Source organism: Narcine bancroftii, chromosome 9, assembly GCF_036971445.1.
Source record: "Narcine bancroftii isolate sNarBan1 chromosome 9, sNarBan1.hap1, whole genome shotgun sequence".
In the NCBI taxonomy this organism is placed as follows: Eukaryota; Metazoa; Chordata; class Chondrichthyes; order Torpediniformes; family Narcinidae; genus Narcine; species Narcine bancroftii.
The window spans coordinates 68,556,997-68,581,370 of NC_091477.1; the positions used below are offsets into that span (position 1 = coordinate 68,556,997).

General features: G+C 41.9%; 1 protein-coding gene across 9 annotated transcripts in view; it reads right to left on the reverse strand.

Annotated features, from left to right (window-relative positions):
* ankmy1 (ankyrin repeat and MYND domain containing 1) overlaps nt 1–24,374 on the reverse strand; it is a 119,669-nt gene that overhangs the window by 14,862 nt on the left and 80,433 nt on the right. For 7 of the 9 annotated variants that reach the window (XM_069896353.1, XM_069896352.1, XM_069896346.1 and 4 more), the window contains 2 exons: nt 12,900–13,071; nt 9,030–9,107 (listed from right to left, as the gene is read on the reverse strand). In XM_069896353.1, coding sequence (XP_069752454.1) covers nt 9,030–9,107; nt 12,900–13,071 — 250 coding nt within the window. The remainder of the gene's footprint in view (nt 1–9,029; nt 9,108–12,899; nt 13,072–24,374) is intronic. The other 2 variants (XM_069896351.1, XM_069896347.1) reach the window with 1 other exon arrangement.

The window sequence follows — 24,374 nt, forward strand, 5'->3', positions numbered from 1 at the left end:
TACATCACCGAAGACTCACGTAAACTTCTACAGGTGTACCGCGGAGAGGATTCTGGCTGGCTGCATCACTGCCTGGTATGGAGGCACCAACTCTCAGGACAAGAATAAACTCCAGAGGGTGTTAACTCGGCCTGAGACACCAAAGGCACCAGACTTCACTCCATCGAGGACATCTACATGAGGCGGTGTCTTAAAAAAGCAGCCTCTATCCTTAAAGACCCCCACCGCCCAGGCCAGGCCCTCTTCACTCTGCTACCATTGGGGAAAATGGTACAGGAGCCTAAAGATGAGCACTCAGCTGCACAAGGACAGTTTCTTCCCCGCTGCCATCAGATTCCTGAATGATCAATGAACCAAAGACACTTTATGTGCACTAATATTTTTATTTTTTTATAGTAATGCTGTGAAATGGTTGAAATATGAACATTTGCACTAAGATGCTGCTGCAAAGCCCCGAATTTCATGACTTGTTCCTGATTCTGATTTTGAAAAGCAAGCTTCTGAAGGAACTCAACGGGTCGAGTAGCATTTGTGGAGGGAGTGGAATTGGAAACAGTTCAGGTTGAGATCCAGTCGCAGGATTCGATCGGCAAAGTTGGAAATGCAGAAAGTTCTCTGCCGAACGGCCAAGTTGCTTTGCGATCCCTGTGTGCACCCACCGCTGCCTGCTTCACTCCATTAGACCAAACAAATTATAAAACCAGGCAGGCGACTCTGAGCAGGCAGCAGAACGAATGCAGACCCTTAGCTCTTGCTCCCAGCCCAGCTGACCGTTTGAGGTCTTCCTCAGGAACATCCAGCGGTAGATGCATTGAGCTTGCTGAAGGACTATCAAAACATCGTTTGGTACACAAGGATCCAGATAAGCAGTACAAATGGTTGGCAAGGACACGATGGGCCGAAGAAACTGTTTCATTGCTGTGCGACCAGCTGAAGAATGGTGTCCGAATTAGGAGAGCTGACTCAGACTCCTCTTCTGGCTATCCATCTTGTAGGATGATGGTGGTTCCTTTCAGTCAGTTTGTGGGGTTTGATGCAAGGATACGCCACTCCTCAGTGTTACGAGCCCAGAGGACCCCAAAACCCAGCAGCAATACAAATTCACCAAGACAAATGGTTACTTAAACAAAAGATGCTTTTAATTATCTTTAAACATGAAAACAGAATCGCACTTTAACTTATCACTTTTGACTTAACTAACTTAACTTAACCCCCTTTTAAGTCTAAGTGTACGTGTGTGTAAGTTCAGAAAAGTTCTTTGGTTCACAGTCCAATCTCACTTTCATTCCTTCAAGTACACTGGTTGTAGGCAATTCTTATACTGTGCACATTTAACATTTATGAATTTCACCAGGCTTTGGTGCTTGAAAGGTAAATGGTTACCACTCAAGAAGGTTCTTGTCAATTTTCAGAGAGAGATTTGTTGTTCCAGGACATCCACAACTGATTCCTTTTTAATCAGCCACTCCAGTGTCTGGCTGATGAAACTTGTCCCTTCAGGGTTCTCCAGATGATAACCTCTTTCTTTCAGGTCACCACAGAGTTCCATTTTGTTTCTCTTATTCCAAGTGAAACATAAGACAACCAGTCCTCTCCTTTTGCCTGAACCACAAGGGCGTTGACCAGGCTGAAATAAGAACTCACAACCTATCTTCCAAATGGGGTTTCCACAAGCTTGCCAGCTTGTCTTGTTCCAGTCCCAGCTGCTGTTGCTGACTGTAAAATCGTAGAAGTGATTTTTGTGTGTGTGCGTCTCTCTGAGAACAAAAGCCTGTTTGACTCTCTCTGCTTGCTAACCACTTGACACTCTTAGATCAGCAAGTTCCTCTTCAGACCATCTGCAGCTCTGACAAGCTCTTTCATCTGTTGCCTTTTTGTAAGCAACAATCCATTAGTGAAGTCTCTTGAGCACTCTCCAAAGCTTTTGCAAAGTCTCTGAGGCCCCGACATGTCTAGCATTAGCAAAGCTCCAGTATTTCAAATAAGATCTGTTTTAAAGTGTTTGTATGTGACCTACTATAACAAATCTTTTCCAATTTATCTCCCAAAAAAAATCTATATACTCTGTCATATCAGAAAGGAACATCATGTGTGTGAATGATTTTAGGTGATTAGGTGGTTGCACAGGTCTAGACTCATTCTCTTGACATCCCCTCCTAGATCCAGCGGCATGATGAGGTCCAAGACAGCTGGGGAAGGTTCTGTTGCGGTGAATAGCCAGACCAAGCTTCATGCAAGGGAAGCCCTTTCTGAGTTTCACGGCATGTTGAACCGCCCACCCCCCCCCCCCATGTCTGAGAATGAGTAGCAGAAGAGACAACCCATGGATGGCGACCATGATGGTGGACCAGTGAGGGCATCTGTGGCTGTAGAACACACACTAATGGTGACTTGAGGCAAGGACCCATGGAGGCTGTAGACTGCTGTCAGGCAATTTCTGCCTTACAGCAGACAAAAGCAATGTAATATGACACTGTTTATATTACATGATGATAAATTGAATCCTGAATCTAGAAAGAGGCCCTTTAACCAAAAGTCTGCACTGAACATCAGCCACCCATTTACCCTGATCTTGCACCTATCATAATTATTATTCACCCCAAGAATCTGCTATTCACTCACACACTAGTGACAATTAATCACCTTACCCACGTCCTTGGGATGTGAGAGGAAACACACGCTGTCACTGGGAGAATGTGCAAATTCCACACAGGCAGTGGCAGAAGTCAGGGCTGAACCAGTTTCTCTGGAACTGTGAGGCAGTGGTACCCCCAGCTGCACCGCTGATGGGGGTGTTAGAGACTGTGCTTTTGGTCAAAAATGGATGGTGGCGGGGGCGTGGCAAGGTGGCGTAGGGAGCGGACGTGCCTTCCAGGTCTCCCCCAGGCAGTTATATAAATACCCGTTTTAAGAATATTTCTTTTCTGTTAAAAGTCTTTGTTTTGTTTATCAATTGTTTTTAGTTTAAAATGGCAACAAAGATTAAGGAAAATAGAGTTCAAATACAGAACAAAACTACACTCTCCGACTTTGGAAGAAACTCGGCCTACTTGCCTAGACAGAACCACGGAGTCAAGGCTGGAATCTTCTTAAGAACGGAGCTCATTAATTGGACTGTCGGATAAGCTGGCCTTGGACACCCCTCTGAAAGATGGTGATGAATATTGATTTGAAATGTTTTATGAAGATAAATTGCAGTAATTGGTATTGGTTGCCCGTGAGTTTTAAAAATCCAGATAACATTAAAGTTTATTAGTGATTTTTTTTTGGATGGAATATCGGAAGGATGAACTTATTATCTATAAATACAGAACAAAATTACATTCTTTGACTTTGGAAGAAATTTGACCTATTTGCCCAGACAGAGCTGGAGTTGGTGCTGGAATTTTCTCAAGAACAGAACTCTTGATTTCGGACTCCTTTTTGAAAGATGGCGACGAATGTTGATTTGAAATATTTGAAATATTTTCTGAAGATAAACATATATATGGAACTCCTTGACCTGCAATAAGGTTTATCAGTGATTTTTTTTTTGGATGGAATATTGGAAGAGTGAATTTATTATCTGTGAGTATGCATACATTGCAAACAGATTTTAATAGTTTTGAAAAGGTTTTTTTTAAAACTAAACAACAAGATCAGTTTAATATTGAGAAAATTGGAAAAAACAGAAACTTTATTAAATTTGGAAACTCAGTAGAAAGAAACTATGAACAAGACTGATGATTTATAAAATTAAAGTCGAAGGAGCAATGTCCAAGAAGAGTTAAAAATTTTGAATAAGTTTTTCTTGAAAATAAACAATAATTTCAACTTAACATTGAGAAGATTGACAAAGTGGAAAATTTGATATTAAATTGGGAAACATAGAAGAAAGAACTTATGAATAACATTGATGCTTTAGAAGATCAAGACCGAAGGAATTATGTTCAAGAAAATTTTAAAAGATTTGAAAAAACTTTTTTTGAAAGTAAGCTACAAATTCAACTTGAGACTGAGAAGAATGGAAGATTTGGTGTTGAACTGGGATGTTCAGAGGTGTTTTAATTCAGTGGATGAAATTCAGGAAGACTTGAAAAAAAATTTAAAAAAAAAGCTTTTATTGATTGTAAACAATGTTTAACTCAGTGTTGGGAGGGTGGAAAGGGTCCAAAATTTAATATCAAGTTTGGATTTTCAAAAAAAAGAGTTTCTAAATAAGATTGGTTAAATTGATGGACCGGGGTTTTATGTGTATTTTGTCTGCCTGTGGGGGGGGGGGGGGGGGAGGGGGTGGTACTTCTGCTCCCGAAAGTCATATGCCACTTGTGGTTTATACCACACCCATTTGGGTTTTTGGGAATTAACCACCACAAGGTGGTTTCCTAAGGGGTTAGGGGAGGTGGGTGGGGGGGGGGGGGGTGAAAATTAGAAAATTATTTAGTATCTATTATGTAATATTATACTAAGTCAATTTGAAATGAATGTATGGAGATAATATAAATAAATTTCAAACAAAAAAAATGGATGGTGGCGGCTTCCTCCTGAATACCACCACCTGTCAGCTGTTGGATTAGTTCTCCAACAGTAGAGCGGCAAGTGGACCAATTGTACTCTGGGCATGGGACCTCAAAGCCCATCTTCGTGAGTGGTTTGGCAGCACCTCCACTGCCCAAGATGGTTGCATTCTGAAGGACACGGGGTGGGGGTGGGCAATCTGGGGCTGGGAGCGAATGGAAGATAATCCTTCCTGCTATTGGTGTTACTGTAATGGTATTGGGGTGATCTCACAATCCTTCTGGACACAAAGTCCTGCTTTCAGGGAGGAAATCCTCCATTATATTGTGTAGCACGAGTGTCATAGATCCCTACAGCATGGAATAGACCTGCTCCACTCCTCCAAGTTGGCATTCTAGGATGGTTCGATTTGCCTGTGTTTGGTAATTATCTTGCTAAACTCTTCCAACCTATAAACCTATCGAAATGTCTGTTGAACTACAATTATGATAAATGTGGCCAAAAAAAGTACCACAACCGAAGACTGGGAGCAGTTCAAGATGCACCAAAGGAGGACAAAGGGATTAATCAAGAGAGCAAAAATAAATTACGAAAGTAAGCTTGCGGCAAATATAAAAACCGACTGCAAAAGCTTTTATAAATATGTCAAGAGGAAAAGATTGGTGAAATCCAGAGTAGGTCCTTTGCAGTCGGAATCAGGGGAATATATAATGGGGAATAAGGAAATGGCAGACCAATTAAATTCTTACTTTAGTTCTGTTTTTACAAGAGGATACAAATAACCTTCCAAGAATGTTGGGAAACATAGAGACTAATGCAAGGGAGGAGCTGAAAGAAATCAGCATCTCTAAGGACATGGTCTTGGGGAAATTGATGGGATTGAAGGCAGATAAATCCCAAGGGCCTGATAATCTACATCCTAGGATACTTAAGGAAGTGGACATTCAGATAGCAGATGCTTTAAGAATTATTTTCCAGAACTCGATAGACTCAGGATCAGTACCCATGGATTGGAGGGTAGCTAATGTTACCCCACTATTTAAAAAGGGGAGTAGAGAAAAAGTGGGGAATTATAGGCCAGTGAGCCTTACATCAGTAATGGGCAAAATGATGGAATCCATTATTAAGGATGTAATAGCGGAGCATATGACTAGCAGAGAAGGGATCGGACAGAGTCAACATGGATTTACAAAAAGTAAATCGTGCTTGACAAATCTATTGGAATTCTTTGAGATGGTGACAGGTAAAATAGATGGGGGAGAGCCAGTGGATGTGGTGTACCTGGACTTCCAAAAGGCCTTTGATAAGGTCCTGCATAAACGACTGGCTTACAAAATCAAGGCTCATGGGATTGGGGGCAAAGTATTGATGTGGATTGAGAACTGGCTGGCAGGTAGAAGACAGTGAGTTGGGATAAATGGCTCGTTTTCTGAGTGGCAGGCGGTGACCAGTGGAGTGCCACAGGGATCTGTACTGGGACCCCAGCTGTTCACAATTTACATTAATGATCTGGATGAGGGGATTGGATGTAATATCTCCAAATTTGCTGATGACTCTAAGCTAGGAGGGGTTGTGTGCACAGAAGAGGGGGTCAGGAAGCTCCAGTGTGATTTGGATAAATTGAGGGACTGGGCAGATACATGGCAAATGTATTACAATGTGGATAAATGTGAGGTTATCCACTTTGGTAATACAAACCGGAGGGCAGATTACTATTTGAATGGCAATAGATTAAGAGATGGGGAAGTGCAGAGAGACCTAGGGGTATTTGTATACCAGTCTCTGAAGGCGAGCATGCAGGTACAGCAGGCGGTTTAAAAGGCAAATGGTATGTTGGCCTTCATATCAAGAGGGTTTGAGTATAGGAACAAGAATACCTTACTGCAGCTGTACAGGGCCTTGGTGAGACCCCACCTGGAGTATTGTGTGCAGTTTTGGTCACCTTATCTAAGGAAGGATGTTTTTGCAATGGAGGGAGTGCAGAGGTGATTCACCAGGCTGATACCTGGAATGGCAGGAATGACTTATGAGGAAAGATTGCGCAAATTGGGATTGTACTCGCTGGAGTTTAGAAGATTGAGAGGGGATCTCATAGAGACATATAAAATTCTGGCAGGACTGGACAGAATGGATGCAGATGGGATGTTTCCAATGATTGGAAAATCCAGAACCCGGGGCCATGGTTTGAAGATAATAGGCAAACCATTTAGGACCGAGATGAGGAGGAATTTCTTTACCCAGAGGGTGGTGAATCTGTGGAATTCATTGCCACAGAGGACAGTAGAGGCAGGTTCATTAAATATATTTAAGAGGGAATTAGATATATTTCTTCAGTATAAGGGTATTAAAGGTTATGGAGAGAAGGCGGGGACAGGGTACTGAACTTTAAGATCAGCCATGATCTCGTTGAATGGCGGAGCAGGCTCGAAGGGTCGAATGACCTACTCCTGCTCCTATCTTCTATGTTTCTATGTTTCTATGACGCGGTAGCTCAAAACTGGGTACGTGGACCATCAGGTACAGCTGAAATGCACACCACAATGATCTGTAATGTCCTAGACAAATGTGCGCTACGCTCACCCAGAGCCATCAAGCTTGAGTGGACCCTGGTTCAATGAACAAAGTAGAGGAAGATGGGAGCAAAATCAGGTATAGGCAGCTCAGTGAACAGTACAAGTAGTCCGTGACTCACAACCTCTCCTACTTAAATACAACCAAATTAAAAAAAAATGTAAATATTAAAATCACACCTTTGGGGTGAAAGTAGGGCCTATCTACACAGCATTTAATGGGCTGAGATTGTCTGATCTTGGAAGCTAAGCAGGCTCAGGATTGGTCAGTACTTTGAGGGGAGACCGCCCAGGAACACCAGGTGCTGTCGGTTTCTGTGAGGGATGCTGGACAAAGTGGCCACTCTCTGTCTGCCTTTCGGTGGACAAAAGTCAAAGAATTTCATGTAAGTTACATTCTAAATGAAGTATTACGTATGGCAGGGGTGGCCAACCTTTTGCGAGAGCTGGCCTTGGTGGCTGCCATGTTGTATTTGACGAACGATAAAACGGATACAGTGAATTTCCGACTTAACGTCCATTTTGAGGTACGACCAGTCAGTCGGAAAGGAGGCGGTGCACAACCACCTCAGCCAACCAGCTCCCTCCAATCCTAGCTGTGGGAGAGTCTGTGGTCCCGATGTTTGCCTCATCAGCCACCTTGAATCCCAGAGACAGGGTGGAAGCAAGTACTCTTTGATCCAATGAACATTCCCCATCTCATTGATGTTGAGGTCTGGCATGCAAGTGTTAAAATCATTTGCAACCAGCAGTCCAAAATGGAAAATCCATCTCAGCTCCCTCCTGAGATCCCCACCATTACTGAAGTCAGGCTTCAGACAAGTTGATTCATCCCCGAGCTGAGAGCACTGGATTCAGTAAAAACTGGTGAGGGGGGCAAGGGTTTGGGGGGGGGGGGTAGTTAGACAAGATCATGCTCCAGAACTAACTGTGGAGACTAGCTACTTCAGTCTCATAACAACACTGGCATCTACCTGACAAGTTACCCAGATATGTCCTGCTCACACAAAGCTGGAACATCCAAACTGCCCAATACCCATCCATCTATCCTTGATCAACAGGAGACTGGTAGATATTGTCACTGACAATGTTATCAACCAATAACTGGCTCACCATACTTTAATTTGCTATTTTTTACTTTAATATCTTGATGAAAGGCCCAGGTCATGAAACCTTAGTCATGTATCTTTATCCTTGTTATATATAAAATAAAGCACAACTCGTTGAGTCTCTCCCACATTTTTGTGAAAACTACAATCAGAGCATCTGCAGATTTTCTTGCTTAACCCATTTGTCTCATTTGGGCTGTGCTGGGAGCCCTGGTTAAAGTTACCCCGCCTGTTAAATCTCTCCCCCTCAAATCTCTGGCTAATGATTCCCCTACTCTGCGCAATCAGCATTTACTTGATCTATTCCTTTATTTTTGATTATTTTGTTTTGAGAATTTTCAATCAACATGCAGTCAAAATGAAGAATGGTCAAAAAGAAAAATTATAATATTAACAAAATAGTACAAATCTCGATCTGCATGTTGATATTAACGAAAGTGAGAAAAAAGAATCAACATGTGATTCAATTATTATAAAGAAATAAAAATTCTAATAATACGTCAAAAATACAAATTCATTGTTCACGTTAACCAAAGGGAGAAAAAGAGAATAGAGAGATAATAGAGAAAGAAGAACAAAATAAGGGAATCCTCCCCCCCCAAGAAAACACCAAAAACAAAAAGAAGAACATAAAGTAAGAAAAGAGAAAGAATAATAATAAGAAAAATTGACATCACCCTAGATAAACTTCACTCCCATCAAGGGACAAATAACCTGACTTATCTTGGGTCCACGGCGCTGCGAGCACCAAGGTGGGGGGGGGGGGGAGGGAGAGCCAGGAGGGGATAATTGTTAAAGATTTGCCCCAATGTACCTTGGGTATGAATTCCATATTCTTAAAAATACATCCTACCTGTTTCTGAGGTGAGAAGTGATTTTTTTTTTCTCCAGGGGAATGCAATGATGTATTTCTCTCTTCCAGCGGGCTAAACTGAGTTGGGAATCAGATTTCCAAGGAACCATTATGCATTTCCTAGCCACTGCTAAAGCGATCTTAACAAATTTTAATTGATATTTCGATAGCCTCATTTTAGGTTTTATGTCTTCTAAATTCCCCAATAAAAATAATTCAGGCCCCCGAGGGTATCGAATTCCAGTAATTATTTTTTCCAGGAGATTACCCAAATCTTCCCAGAAAGGCATCACCTTAAGGCATGACCAGGTTGAATGCAAGAAAGAACCTATTTCTTCACCACATCGAAAACATTGGTCTGATATTTCCGATTTCAATTTATGTAACTTTTGTGGAGTAAGGTAGACCTGATGTAAGAAGTTATATTGCATCAGCCGATACCTTACAGTAATTGTGTTAATCATGTTGTCTTGACATATGTCAGAGCAGCAAAATGGATCAATTTCTACACCCAAATCTGATTCCCATCTTTGTCTTGATTTATCGAGCCCTTGTTTAGGGGTTCCCGCCTGAAGTAAGGAATATATTTTTGAAATTTTTTTTGTACTCCCTTTTTGAACCAGAGCCTCTATTTCACTACACAGCGGTAAGGTTAGTGCTGGACCTGATTTGTTCACTCAATCTATTCCTCTCAGGATTTTGTACACCTCTCTCCAAGATGACCCCTCATCCTCCTTTACTTGATAAAATAAAGCCTTAGCCTACTCAACCTCTCCTTATACTGTAGCTCAGCACCAACATTACCCCCTCCCCCCCCCACTCCCTGATTCCTGGTAATATCCTCGTAAATCTTCTCTGCACCCTCTCCAGCTTATCATGATATTGTGTAGAGCATGGCGACCTACACTGAACACAATATTCCAAATGTGGCCTCATCAACATCTTGTACAACTGCAACACGGCTTCTCAAATTCTATACTCAGCGTTCTGACTAATGAAGGCCAAGTAGGATCAGTGTAAATGGTGCTCGAATGTTAATACAGAATCAGTGGGCCGAACAATGCATTTCTGTGCTGCATTACCCTCCGACTCCAAGATGGCTTACCGTCGCCTTCTCAACCGCGGCACACTTGGCGTAGTGCTTAGCGCAACACTGTTACAGCGCCAGCGATCGGGACAAGGGTTCAAATCCCACGCTGACTGTGAGGAGTTTGTACATTCTCCCCACGTCTGTGTGGGTTTCCTCTGGGAGGGGAGGGGTGTTTCCTCCCACCATTCGAAACGTACCAGGGGTTGTAGGTCAATTGGGTGGCACAGCCTCGTGGGCCAAAAGTGTCTGTTACTGTGCTGCATGTTTAAATTTAAACATTTAAATTTAAATGTAAACAGATGTACAATAACTGAAGCCTGATCAGCAAACACACATCCTGAAAATAAAAATATCCATGCTTTGCTGACTCCATCCAATTGTTTTTTGTTCTTGGAAGAAGTCACAGCTGTCTCACTGATTGCAGCAGGAATCCACTCACTACTGCCCCTCTCAACAGGCACCCGCTCACCACTGCCCTTCCCAGCAGGAACCTTCTCACCACTGCCCCTCCCAGCAGGAACCTTCTCACCACTGCCCCTCCCAGCAGGAACCTTCTCACCACTGCCCCTCCCAGCAGGCACCCACTTACCTCCGCCCCTCCCAGCAGGTACCCAGTCACCACCCATAATCTATCCCAAGCCCCTTCCTGCAGGAACCTGCTCACCACCCACATCAACCTATGCCATGCCCTTCCCATGTGCTCCTGCAATGAAAGCTGTTCAAAGCATAACAAGCCATTTGCCATTTTGATCCTGCCAGAAAACTGTCATCATGTGACAAGGCTCATAGTGTTCATCCATATGCCTGTGGCAACGTTTCTGACTGGTTTGTGCCCAATTAAACAGACTGTAAGCTGCAAAACCAACCTTGTGTGTTTGGCTTTTTAATGTAAAATGAGGCATCTATTAATTGAGGCTCAGGGTACAATGTAGTTCAATGCATCGGGTAGTGAGAAACTTTCATTCAAAAAGTTGTAAAGAAATTAATGAAGCTGAACGTTAGAAAACCCATCAGGTTCAAATAATTTACCATAAGCCATTGATTTATCCCGGTTCCTACACTACCTTTCCACTCACTGGGACCCAGTCCCCATAGTCACCTTGAACTTAACAAGTCCACTGGAAAAAATTGAACATACTGTATTACATCAATTGAATTATTATGAGGTTTTAAATAACATCCAATAGAAATCTACAGCACAGCACAGGCCCTTCAGCCCATGTTATTGTGCTAACCTAATAACCTACTCAAACAACTGTGTTTAGAATTTCCCCACTGCATAACCCTCCATATTTTCTCAGTTCCATGCCTCTAATAGTCTTTTAAAAAATCCTATTATACCTGCTTCCACCACCTTTGCGGGCAGCTCATTCCATGCACCCACCACTCTCCGCGTGATAAACTTACCTCTTGCGTCCCTGTGCTTAACTCCCAAGCATCTTAAAATGATGCCCCCTCACCATTAGCCATTTCAGCCCCAGAAACGAGCCATCCACACAATCCCTGCCTCTCACTATCTTGTACAGCTCTCCCAGGTCAGCCCCTGTAGCTCCAAGTTCACTCAACCTATCCTCACAACGAATGCTCTCCAATCCATCCTCTGTAACCTCTCAATAGCATCCACATCCTTCCTGTAGGGAGGTGATTTCAGCAAATCCACCGATTCCAAGGGGCATTGTGGTTGGCGAAGCAGTTAGTGCAACGCCTTTACAGCGCCAGCGATTGGGGTCGGGATTCGAATCCTGCGCTATCAGTAAGGAGCTTGTCTTCTCTCCTTGTTTGCTTGGGTTTTTCCTGGGGGTTCCGGTTTCCTCCCACTGTTTGAAACATATTGGGAATGTAAACTGATTGGGTGGAAACTGGATGGCACAAACTCGTGGATCGAAATGGCTGTCTTTAAATTACATTTTCTGAAAAACAATCTGACACCAAAGTCCAGGATTTGACGGATTATCAGAGTTTTGTTGTAATATGCTTTTTGAGATCCTTGACTACCCAAGTTAACAACTTTCTTGCAATGTCAAAAAGACAAAGGAGCTGATCAACGGAGCCCACCCCCCAATGACAATGAAGTGAAAAAAGTAGATTGCTCCTAATTCATTTGAATAAATATTTCTAACGACCTGAGCTGGGACCAGCATGTTGACGTGATGGTCAAGAAAGCACTCCAAGGTCTCCACTTCCTGAGAAGATTAAGGAAGTTCGGCATATTTCTCCCCATCCCAACCCACCCCCCCAGTCCCGCAACAACTTCTCTAGCTCCACCATCGAAAGCACGCCTGGTGGATGCACCACAGCGAGGGACGGGAGGTGCTTTGCTCAAGGTCGAAAAAATGGCAGAAGATGGTGAATTCAGCTCAGAACATTGTGCAAACTTCCCTCTCATCTCTGGACTCCATCTACACCTCCCACTGCCTTGGAAACATAACCAGCACACTGAAAGGCCATCATACCTTTCTCCCTCCCCCCTTTGGGAAGAAGGCTTATGTGCAAAAGCATGCACAACAGGTTTAAAGACAGTTTCTTCCCCACAGCTATCAGGCTCCTGAACGATCCTCACAACAGTACCCTTGCTGATTTACCTTCATTAATCTGTCCCACTGTAAGTTGCCCTCTTTAAACGACGGGATGAAAGAGATAATCTGCTCACACTTTGAGACAAATAAACTTAAACTATCCTGGATCTTCTAAAGAGCTCCCGGAGGGATTGATATTGGAGAGATCTGACACCAGAAAGCATGTACCTGACAGCCTAATTTCCTGCATCCAATATTTCTCACCTTGGAGCTCTGTCTTCAGCTTTCCTTTTCTTCTCCGAGGTGGCTGTCAACGGTACCGTCTTGCCAGCTTTCAAAGCATGTCTCTCAAAGATGGCCTGTGCTGTTAGACTGATGTCAGCAAAGGTAAGTGCTTCCGATTCAGTCAGCTGGGATAAGAGTTCTGGTGGCTGGGCTGAAAGAGGAAGAGATAGTTTGCAGCAGAAACACAAAATTGTGCTAAATCCCCAAACCTCAAGGGCTTTCTTAAACTCTCAGTGGAGGGTTCCGGACCAAAATGTTGACCATTCTTTTGTTACTCGCCGCATTGAGTTCCGCCAGCAGAGCATTTGTTTCCAGTATCTGTAGCCTCTTTTTTTTGAATATTTTATACATTTTTCCATACATGTAATTAATAAATCATTATATGATAAAATAAATATTCAAGGTGAATATCTCCTTCCCTCCCTCTCCCAACCCCTCACCCTCTCCCCCTCTTAAAGAATATATGCATATAAAGAATCATATAGAGTATAAGAATAGAGAAAGAAATAGAAATAGAAATAAACAATATAGTATCTAGGGTTGCCCGGAGTGTCGGCCTCCAACACATTGGAATTCAACAGATTTTAAATGAACATTTTCCATTTAAGGAAGAAGGTTAACACAGGATTTAAGAGACTGGAAGATCATTTCTACACATTTATACCCAAAATTTGAGTCTACGGGCTCCAAATTCACAAAAAAATATAGGGTATTTATTTTGCAAATTATATGTAATTTTCTCTAATGAGGTACAGTTTTGGATTTCTGCATTTCATCTTCTACAAGTCCGACTTCCAAGTCACTGCCATACATTTCCTCACTACTGCCAGTGGTATTTTAACAAACTTCATTTGATATGTTGGCAATTTTAGTTTGAATCTTGTCCCTTCCATGTTACCCAATAGAAATAAATCTGGGTTTAATGGAAATACTATACGTGTATCTTGTTCTAAAAGGTTTCGTAAGGTTTTTTAGGACATGACCAAGTTGAATGCAATAAAGTACCCATTTCTTCACCGCACCTAAAACATTTTATTTTATTCTAAAACATTTTTGTGGTGTTAAATATAGCTGATGCAAAAAAATCATATTGAACTAATCTATATTTTACATTAAGTGTTTATAATGCTATCTTGACAAAGATCTAACCATCTTGGCTCATCAATTGTAATATTCAGATCCAACTCCCATTTCTGTCTAGTTTATACAGTCCCTGTTTAATAGTTCCTTTTTGCAATAAAAGATATTTTGCAAAAGTACTCTTTTTTTGGTATTTTCTCCCCTAATAAGAGTTTCCACCTCACTACAAATGGGTAACTGCATTTCTAAACCTAACTTTTCCCTCAAACATGCTCTCAATTGGAAATAACAAAACAAAATGTTACTAGGTATTCCATATTTATTCCTCAATTGTTCAAGTGACATCAATTGACATTGTTCATAACAAACTTTGATATTTTTAATACCCTTGCTAGACTAGAGAGTTAAAAATTGGTTATCCTTTGAAAAAAGGTACAAACTGATTTTTAATCAAGAGCATCTCAGGTGATATATTTCCATTTATCCCAATTTTGTCTTTTATCTTATTCTAAACAATAATCAAGTGTTTCAACAAGTGACTTTTGTCCCCAGTTAGCAATTTTGAATCCTATTTATATATAAATTCCTCTGCAAATTTATTCCTTATTTTATCTAACTCTATTTTGACCCATGCCAGTTTTTCAACTTCCTTCTAAAAGAGAAGTTACATTTGAGCCGCTTGGTCATAATACTTAAAGTTAAGGAGTTGTAAGCCTCCCAATTAATATTTCGATGTTAACCCTTCTATGGAAACTCTTCACATTTTACCTTTCCAAAGAAACTTCTTTAAACTTTTGTGGCAGTAATATAAGTAAAATTTGAAAAAGATATTGAATTCTTGGAAATATATTCATCTTTATTCAATTAACCATCCTATTGATAGAGTCATTAGTTTTTAAAAATCTTCTTCAACTTCGTGAAATAGTGGCAAGTAATTCAATTTATATTGATTTTTAAAATTGTTGTCTACACAAATCCCTAAGTATTTAATCCCATCCTTTGGCCATTTAAATTGAGTATTTCTTTGACAATGACTATAATCTCCTTCAGTAAGAGGCATAATTTCAATTTTATCCCAATTTATTTTGTACCCAGAGATTTTACCATATTCCTCCAAATTAAAGTGTAATTTCCACAGGGAAGTGTCAGCTTCTGTCAAGTATATTAAAAAATCATCTGGAAATAAACTAATTTTGAGTTCTTCTTGACCAACCTTATAGCCCTTAATTTCTAAAATATTCCTAGTGGTTCTGTAGCCAATATAAACATGCAGAAGATAAAGGATATCCTTGTCTGCTTGATCTCGTCAGTTGAAATGAAGAAGATATTTGTCCATTAGTTACTACTTTAGCTTTGGGGTCATAATACAAGGCCTTAATCCAATTTATAAAAGTTTGACCAAATCCAAATTCATCCAAAACCTTAAATAAAAAGTCCCATTCCAATTGATCAAAAGCTTTTTCTGCATCTAAAGCCACAGCAACATTTAAATCGTTTATTTTTTTTGTGCCAAGTGTACAATACTAAATAGTCTAAGCCACATTATTTGCTGATTGTCTCTTTTTGTCAAAGTCTGTCTGGTCTATATTTATTAATTTTGGTAAAGATTTAGCTGGTATTTGAGCAATAATCTTGTAATCTGCATTCAATAATGAAATAGGTATATATGATGAAGGCTTCAAGGATCATGGTCTTCTTTGTGCATCACGGTAATTATTTCTGTTGAAAATGATTCTGGGAGAGTATGGGTTCTTGATGCTTGATCCAGCATTTCCATAAAAAGAGGAATCTTTAAATTCTTTATAGAATTCAGGTGGAAAACCATATTCTCCTAGTGCTTTCTTACTTTGTAATGAACTAATTGCTTACTTCACATCTCATTGTGCAATATTAACATTTAGTTCTGCTGTTCTACTGTGCTTAATCTAGGTATGTGTCCAGGAGCTGCTGGCAAAGAAGCGATCTGCCCACCAGGCTCACCTTGCAAAGCCTTCCTGGCCAAAGAAAAAATGAGCCTTCCGTCTCGCATGCAGCCATCTTCAGCGCAAATTCCGGGAGATCCAAAATGAGTGGTAGACGAGCCTCATCAAACAAAGCAGCTTAGTGTTGACATTGGCGACTTCAGGGGTTTTTATGAGACACTAAAGGCGGTGAACGGCCCCTCACCCCAAGTCCAAAGCCCTCTGCGCAGCTCAGATGGCGGTCCTCCTCAGCGACAAGATCTCCATCCTCAATCGATGGTCAGAACACTTCCAATCGCTTTTCAGTGCTAACTGCTCAGTCCAAGAATCCGCCCTGCTCCAGCTCCCTCAACAGCTCCTAAGGCTAGAGCTGGATGAGGTCCTCACCTGGGATGAGACATACAAGGCAATTGAACAACTGAAAAGTGGCAAAGCAGCAGGTATGGATGGAATCCCCCCAGAGGTCTGGAAGGCTGGCAGCAGAACTCTGCATACCAAACTGCATGAGTTTTTCATGCTCTGCTGGGACCAAGGAAAGCTGCCTCAGGACCTTCGTGATGCCATCATCATCACCCTGTACAAAAACAAAGGTGAGAATTCAGACTGCTCAAACTACAGGGGAATCACGCTGCTCTCCATTGCAGGCAAAATCTTCACTAGGATTCTCCTTAATAGACTAATACCTAGTGTCACCGAAAATGTCCTCCCAGAATCACAGTGTGGCTTTCACACAAACAGAGGAACTACTGACATGGTCTTTGCCCTCAGACAGCTCCAAGAAAAGTGCAGAGAACAAAACAAAGGACTCTACATCACCTTTGTTGACCTCACCAAAGCCTTCTACACCGTGAGCAGGAAAGGGCTTTGGCAAATACTAGAGCGCCTCGGATGCCCCACAAGTTCCTCAACTGCACGAAAACCAACAAGGTTGGGTCAGATACAGCAATGAGCTCTCCGAACCCTTCTCCATTGACAACGGAGTGAAGCAAGGCTGCGTCCTCGCACCAACCCTCTTTACTATCTTATTCAGCATGATGCTGAAACAAGCCATGAAAGACCTCAACAATGAAGACACTGTTTACATCCGGTACTGAGGCACCTGCTAGCTCACACCAAGACACAAGAGCAACTTGTCCGTGAACTACCCTTTGCAGACGATGCCGCTTTAGTTGCCCATTCAAAGCCAGCTCTCCAGCGCATGATGTCCTGTTTTGCGGAAACTGCCAAAATGTTTGGCCTGGAAATCAGCCTGAAGAAAACTGAGGTCCTCCATCAGCCAGCTCCCCACCATGACTACCAGCCCCTCCCCACATCTCCATCGGGCACACAGAACTCAAAACGGTCAACCAGTTTACCTACCTCATCTCCACTATTTCATCTGATGCAAGGATCGACAACGAGATAGACAACAGACTCACCAAGGCAAATAGCGCCTTTGGAAGACTACACAAGAGAGTCTGGAAAAACAACCACCTGAAGAAGCACACAAAGATCAGCGTGTACAGAGCCGTTGTCATACCCACGCTCCTGTTCGGCTCCAAATCATGGGTCCTCTACCGGCATCTCCTACGGCTCCTAGAACGCTTCCACCAGCGCTGTCTCCGCTCCATCCTCAACATTCATTGGAGTGACTTCATCACCAACATCGAAGCACTCGAGAAGGCAGAGTCCTCAAGCATCAAATCCACGCTGCTGAAGACCCAACTGCGCTGGGTGGGTCATGTCTCCAGAATGGAGGACCATCACCTTCCCAAGATCGTGTTATATGGCGAGCTCTCCTCTGGGCACCGAGACAGAGGTGCATCAAAGAAGAGGTACAGGGACTGCTTAAAGAAATCTCTTGGTGCCTGCCATATTGACCACCGCCAATGGGCTGATATCGCCTCCAACCGTGCATCTTTGCGCCTCACAGTTCGGCGGGCAGCAACCTCCTTTGAAGAAGACTGCAAAGCCCACCACACTGACAAAAGACAAAGGAGGAAAACCCCAACACCCAACCCCAACCAACCAATTTTCCCTTGCAACCGCTGCAACCGTGCCTGCCTGTCCTGCATTGGACTTGTCAATCACCAACAAGTCTGCAGCAGACATGGACATACCCCTCCATAAATCTTCATCCGCGAAGCCAAGAAAAGAAAAAAAAGAATCTAGGTATATCCGAGAGCACTGTGAACTATATAATTTAGAATAAATTAGAATAAAATTTCTGTAAACCATTCATTGATTTCTTGAGGTTTGAAACTAACAACATTTATATCATTTTTAATTACATGAATCTTTCTTGATACCTCCTCTGGTTTCAATTGCCATGTTAGTACTTTGTGGTCTTTCACCTAACTCATAATAACTCTATTTAGTTCTTGAAATCACCTTTTCCATTCTATATGTTTGTAATATATTATATTGATGTTTTCTATTATTAAGTTTTCTACATTATCCTCTGAGTTCCATTTTGGTCTTTTTCTAAAACCATTATTTCTTGTTCTAATTGATCTACCTCTTTTATATATTCCTCTTTAATTTTAGAAGTAAAACATAATTTGGCCTCTCAGATATGTCTTTAAAGCATCCCATATTAGTTTTATCATTCACAGAGTTCAAATTGGTATCACAAAATTTCTGTATCTGCTTTCTAATAAAATCCTGGAAATCTGACCTTTTTATTAACAATGAATTCAAACCATCTATAAACTGATTTAACCTTGACTGGCATTACAATTGGTCATGAATAAAAGCAAATGATTAGACAGAATTCTTGCTTTATATTCTGTATCTAATACCCTACCCTGCAATTGTGCTGAAATCAAAAAGAGATAAATTCTGGAATACGAGTCATGTCTACTTGAATAAAAAGAATAATCTCTTTCTCTAGGATGTATTCTTCTCCAAACATCTATTAAGTTCCATTCTCTCATTAATACCAATGTGGCTTTTGCTGCTTTAGCTCTTGACATTCCTCTATTTAAAATTGGGTTGAAACAAAATTAAAGTCTCCTCTTATCAAAATGTTCTCATGAACCTTTGCTAAATTCAAAATATTTTCCTCTATAAAGTTTTCATCATCTACATTTGGTGCATAAAGTTTCAGAAGGGCCCACAATTTTGAATATATTTGACAGTGTATTATCACACATCTCCCTCAGGGTCTGTGCTACATTTTGTATTTTAATTGGAAGATTTTTTTTCTCACCAGCATTGCCACTCCACTTGTTTTGAATTAAACGATGAAGGTGCCACTTATCGAACCCAGTCTTTTTTTTAATTTCAGGTGTTCTTTATTTTGTAGAAAAGCTAAGTCTGCTCTGATTTTCTTAATATGTGCCATTACACTCTTTCTTTTCACCAGTCCATTTAACCCATTAACATTATAAACTTCACTGCATTACTTATCCTAAGACTCCAATCATTCCTCCGCCCCTGCCTGCAGCCCCTCCTCCCTCAATTGTTCTTATATCCAAAGTATCAGGGTGCACCCCCCACGGCAATCCAGATAAAAACAAATATACTTATAAAGCAGAATTTATAACAAATTTATAACTATACATATAAACAAGAAGAACCACCTCCCCCCCCCCCCCCCCACAGTAAGTGTTGGTAAAGAAAAACCCAACACTAAGTCCTCTATTTTATGGGTTGCGACCAAAGTCACATTTACCCATTTGATACAGTAAGAATTAGAAACCCACTTCCTCTACCAACCCCCACCCCCCACGGCATTTTAATCTTAAGCATTTAATATATACAAAAAAAAAGAAAAATTCAAAAACATTCCAATAATTTTCAAAAGGCAACAAGAAGAAAAAAAAAGTAGATGGTGTTTTAAACTAACCGTTCATTACAGTAGCCCATCAAAACAATCAGTAACCATTATACTTCTAAATCTTTATTCCTTCTGGATAATTGGCAGATTTTGCACAAATTATTTTACTTGTGCGAAGTTCAAGAAAAACTTGTTTTCACTTCCTGACAATAAAATCTTCAAAGTTGCCGGATGGCGCAGTACAAATCTGTATCCTTTTCCCAAATGAATCTTCTGAACTGGGTTAAATACTCTTCTTCTTTTCAATAAATCAGCATGAGTATCAGGGGTAAAATAAAACTTTACCCTCAGTATATTCAAGTGGACCCTTCCTCGCTCTTGCCCTTTCTGCTGCTGGTGTCAGAATCGTCTCTCTGTCTTGATACCGACAAAATTAGTACAAAACGTAGATTCTGATTTGGAAGCGGTTTCGGTCTGAGAGTTCTGTGTGCTCTTTCAATCTCTATGGGGTACTCAAAATTCACTTGATCCCATACTTCAAGGATCCATTTTACAAAAAAAAAAATTTGGATCTTGCTCCTCCCCTCCTTCTTTAAGACCCACTATTTTAATGTTATTCCTTCAACTAAAATGTTCCAATATATCCACCTTTTGTTGAAGCTTCTGGTTGTCCTTAACTAGAGCCACTCTAGTCACTCTGTCATCCTCATGTTGCATTTCACCCTGCACTCTCTTCATTTTCCCCATCTAGTTTATCAATTTTTCTTTTCAGCTTATGGACAACATCCACCACTGCAGTCTCTTGTGTTGCCATAAACTCTTCCTTCCTCCAAATCATGCATTAATCTCTGAAAATAACTTAACTCAATGCTGATCTGTCATGTGCAGCTGTGTGTATGTTTTATGGACCTTGATTAGATAACGCACACTCCATCTATCAACAAACAAGCTCAAATTACGAAGCTTAAAACTTGCACACAAGGTTCTGGATCCCTTCTGGCTCCTTGTGCTCTACTGCCTACACAAGGGCTGGCGTGGGCCTTTATATGGGGTTGGTAATTGGCAGGGAATAGGTGGAGCCAGTCTCCCAGGTTATCTCCCTGCAGGTACAGTGGGTCGCCCCCTGCAGTTGGCAGTGTAGGAGCGCAAAGAGGCGCAAGCAGTCACAGAAAGTCCGGTGGTTGTATCACCATACCATCTACCCTTCAGAATCTCTGGTCCTGTACATTTCTCCTCAGACAACCTCTCCTCTATTTCACAAACATCAAGGGTGGCACAGCACTGCAGCTGGTGGAGCTGCTGCTTCACAGTTCCAAGAATTCAATCCTAACCTCCTGCACTGTCTGTGTGGAGACTGCACATTCTCCCTGTGACTGCATGGGTTTCCCCTGGGTCTCCCAAAGTTTGGTGTGTTAAAACTTAAATTTATAAATTTAGACAAAAAGCACAATAAAAGGCCATTTAGGCCCACGACCTCATGCCGCCCAATTATACACAATTGACCTACGACATCCAGAACATTTTGAATAGTGGGAGGAAACCCAGGTAGACACGGGAGGACTTGCAAACTCCTTACAGACAGTGCAGGATTCAAACCCAATTGCTGGTGCCATAACAGTGTTGCGCTAACTGCTATGCCAACTGTGCTGCCCTGCTGATGGATGAATTGGCTCCTGTAGATTGGCCCAATGTGTGATGTACTGGGGAAAGTGGGATCAGTGTAGGATAAGGGTAGATGGGGGTTGCAGATAATTGGAGACTCAGTGGGCAGACAGGCCTCTTTCAGTGATGTTTCTTTCCACAACTCTGGCATTCCACTAACTTTAGGAATTAGAAGTGAGCTAGACATGAAGTGCCAAGGGTTACACATTAACAGAAGTCTCAACCAACGATTTTAGGTACAACTTTTGAGCAATGGCTATTTCTATGATAGCTTCTCACATTTATTTTTCCACGTTTCTCCCACGATAAGATGTCTGGCATTTGCTATAAATGATGCAAACCCACATACAGAATCTGAGAGACATCAGATTGCAAATGCTGGAATTTAAAAATGAAAGACAAATTGCTGGAGGAAATTGACGAGTCAGGCAGCGTCCCTCCTGGCAAATGGACAGTGTAGTGACCTGCTAACCGGGATGTGACCCAGCACACAAGATAGCCGACTAATGTGGCGACTGAGCAGACTCCGCGGGGGCCAACGACCTTCGTCCCAGGTGACAAACCTCATGGAAGGTAGCAATGAGCGACGGCAGGAACGCCGACTAATCCGAGGCCGGGGTTGCCGTGATGTCACTCCTGTCATCAGCGGTGGGGAGAGAATATAAGCCAAGTCTCCAGTGCAGCAAACCAGTCTATTGACTTCAACTTCTTCGGTGTGTTTCTTTCCACATTTTGCAGTAGCGCGCATACTACAACAGGATAAATGGCAAGGCTCTGCTTCAGGACAAGAAATTGGTTGACCCAAGACGTCTGCTATTTCCCTCCATGGATGCTGCCTGATCTGCTTAGTTCAACCAGCAGTTTGCTTTGTTTACTCCTCTCATATTCCCCCTGTCATAGAATGATGGGGAACTTTTATAATTTAGGGGTTACAATGAAAGTGATAAAATGCAAAGCCATCTGAGCATTGACTGGACTTAGAACACAACAGACTCTCAATCAATGATGAGGGAAGTATCACAGCTGAGTAAGGGAATAGCAGTGGACGTTTGGGAGCCTGTGATCATCTGCCTGTAGTTGTGAACAGACAATTAGGAAAGTAGTGCCATTCAATGAACAAGTAATTGATGAATGAGAAGGCTCTAATCGAGAGACAATCTCCTGTCTAATGGACTAATGGGGAAAGGGGGAGGGAGGGCTGCATGTGAGGTCTCTTGCAGTCAGCTCTTTGAACAGAGTCCCTTGTGCCTGGCCTGAAATGTAGCTGATTGTACAGAGATGACAACAGACATTTACAATGGTACTGCCTGCCTGCTGGTGCCTCCAATAGAAGTGGCTCACCCCACCCTTTGCCCTCCTCCCCTCATCTGGAATCCTTTCACAAAAACAATTCGTCTCTCCACGACGCCGCACCCCCGCCCCCACCCCCCAGCCACTTTTACTTCAGGCAGGTAATGTTCGCAGCAAGGTTTGTTTTGGCAAAATTGATTGGCTTTAGTTTCAGAGATACAGCATGTTTAACAGGCCCTTCTGGCCCTTGAGCCCACACCGCCCAAAATGCACTCATGAGATCAATTAACTTTCTAACCCCACACATCTCCGAAACATGGGAGACAGCATCACATTCAAATCCAGGTCACTGGTATAGTGTTGAACTAACCACTAGGTCCTTATATAAACAAATTATGACAAAACCAATTAAATCCTACTGGGGATTTCACCAAATCTTAAATCGTGCCTGGAAGATGTGTTTCCTGACATACCTGACCCATTCCCTTTTGTATGCTCCTTTGCAGGAGCTTTCCAATCAGTCCCACTCCTACACCACAGGCATCAGACTTCACTCCATCGAGGACATCTATATGAGGCGGCGTCTTAAAAAGGCAGTCTCTATCCTCAAGGACCCCCCACCACCCAGGCCAAGGCCCTCTTCTCTCTGCCACCATCAGGGAAAAGGTACAGGAGCCTAAAGATGAGCACTCAGTGGCACAAGGACAGCTTCTTCCCCACTGCCATCAGATTCCTGAATAATCAATGAAACAAAGACACTGCCTTACTTTTTGTGCACTATTATTTTAATTTTTTTAATAGTAATGTCATAAGATGCTTATAATATGAACGTTTGTACTGTGACGCTGCCACAAAACACCGAATTTCATGACTTGTTCCTGACAATAAATCCTGATTCTGACCTCAGCCAAGAGCTAGGCATGAGTTTCCTTTTCAAGTGTACATCTTACCAACAAACTTACTTTCTCCTAAGTGGTGAAATGACAATGCAGTGATCACACAATAGGCAGATGTACAGCTATTTACAAAGATGAGCATCTTGGAGAAAGGAAACCAAGATCGAATTGCACTGCCTGTTGTCGCATGCACCGAGATTCAGTGAAGTGCTTTCTGTGCTATCCAGGCAAGTTAACCTATACTATGTACAACAAATTTCAGATAATTATCAGAGGCATGTTTAGTGTAGCGGCGGGCGGCATGTTTAGTGTAGCAGTTAGCACAACACTAACAATATCAGCGATCGGGTCTGGGGTTCAAATCCCATGTTGTCTGTAAGGAGTTTGCATGTTATCCCATTGTCTGCGTGGGTTTCTTCCAGGAGCTCCGGTTTCCTCTCACCATTCAAAACTTATCAGGGATTGTAGGTCAATTGGGTGTAATTGGGAGACAAGGGCTCATGGGCCAAAATGGCCTGTTACCGTGCTGTGTGTAAAAACTAAGTGCATACAAGACATACAACCCTGAGATTTTTTTCCTGCGGGGGAGGCAGAATTACCACTCATTGGTAGTGCAAAAAGAAAACTGTACACAATGTACACATGTTAACAAATAAAGAACTGTAAACAGATAACGAATTTAAACAGGCTGAGCAATAGAGAGAATTAAAAGAAACAATAAAATGTACAAGTAAGAATCCTTAACTGAGTCCCTGATTGAGTTTGTTATTGAGGAGTCTGATGGTAGAGGGGGAGCAGCTGTTCC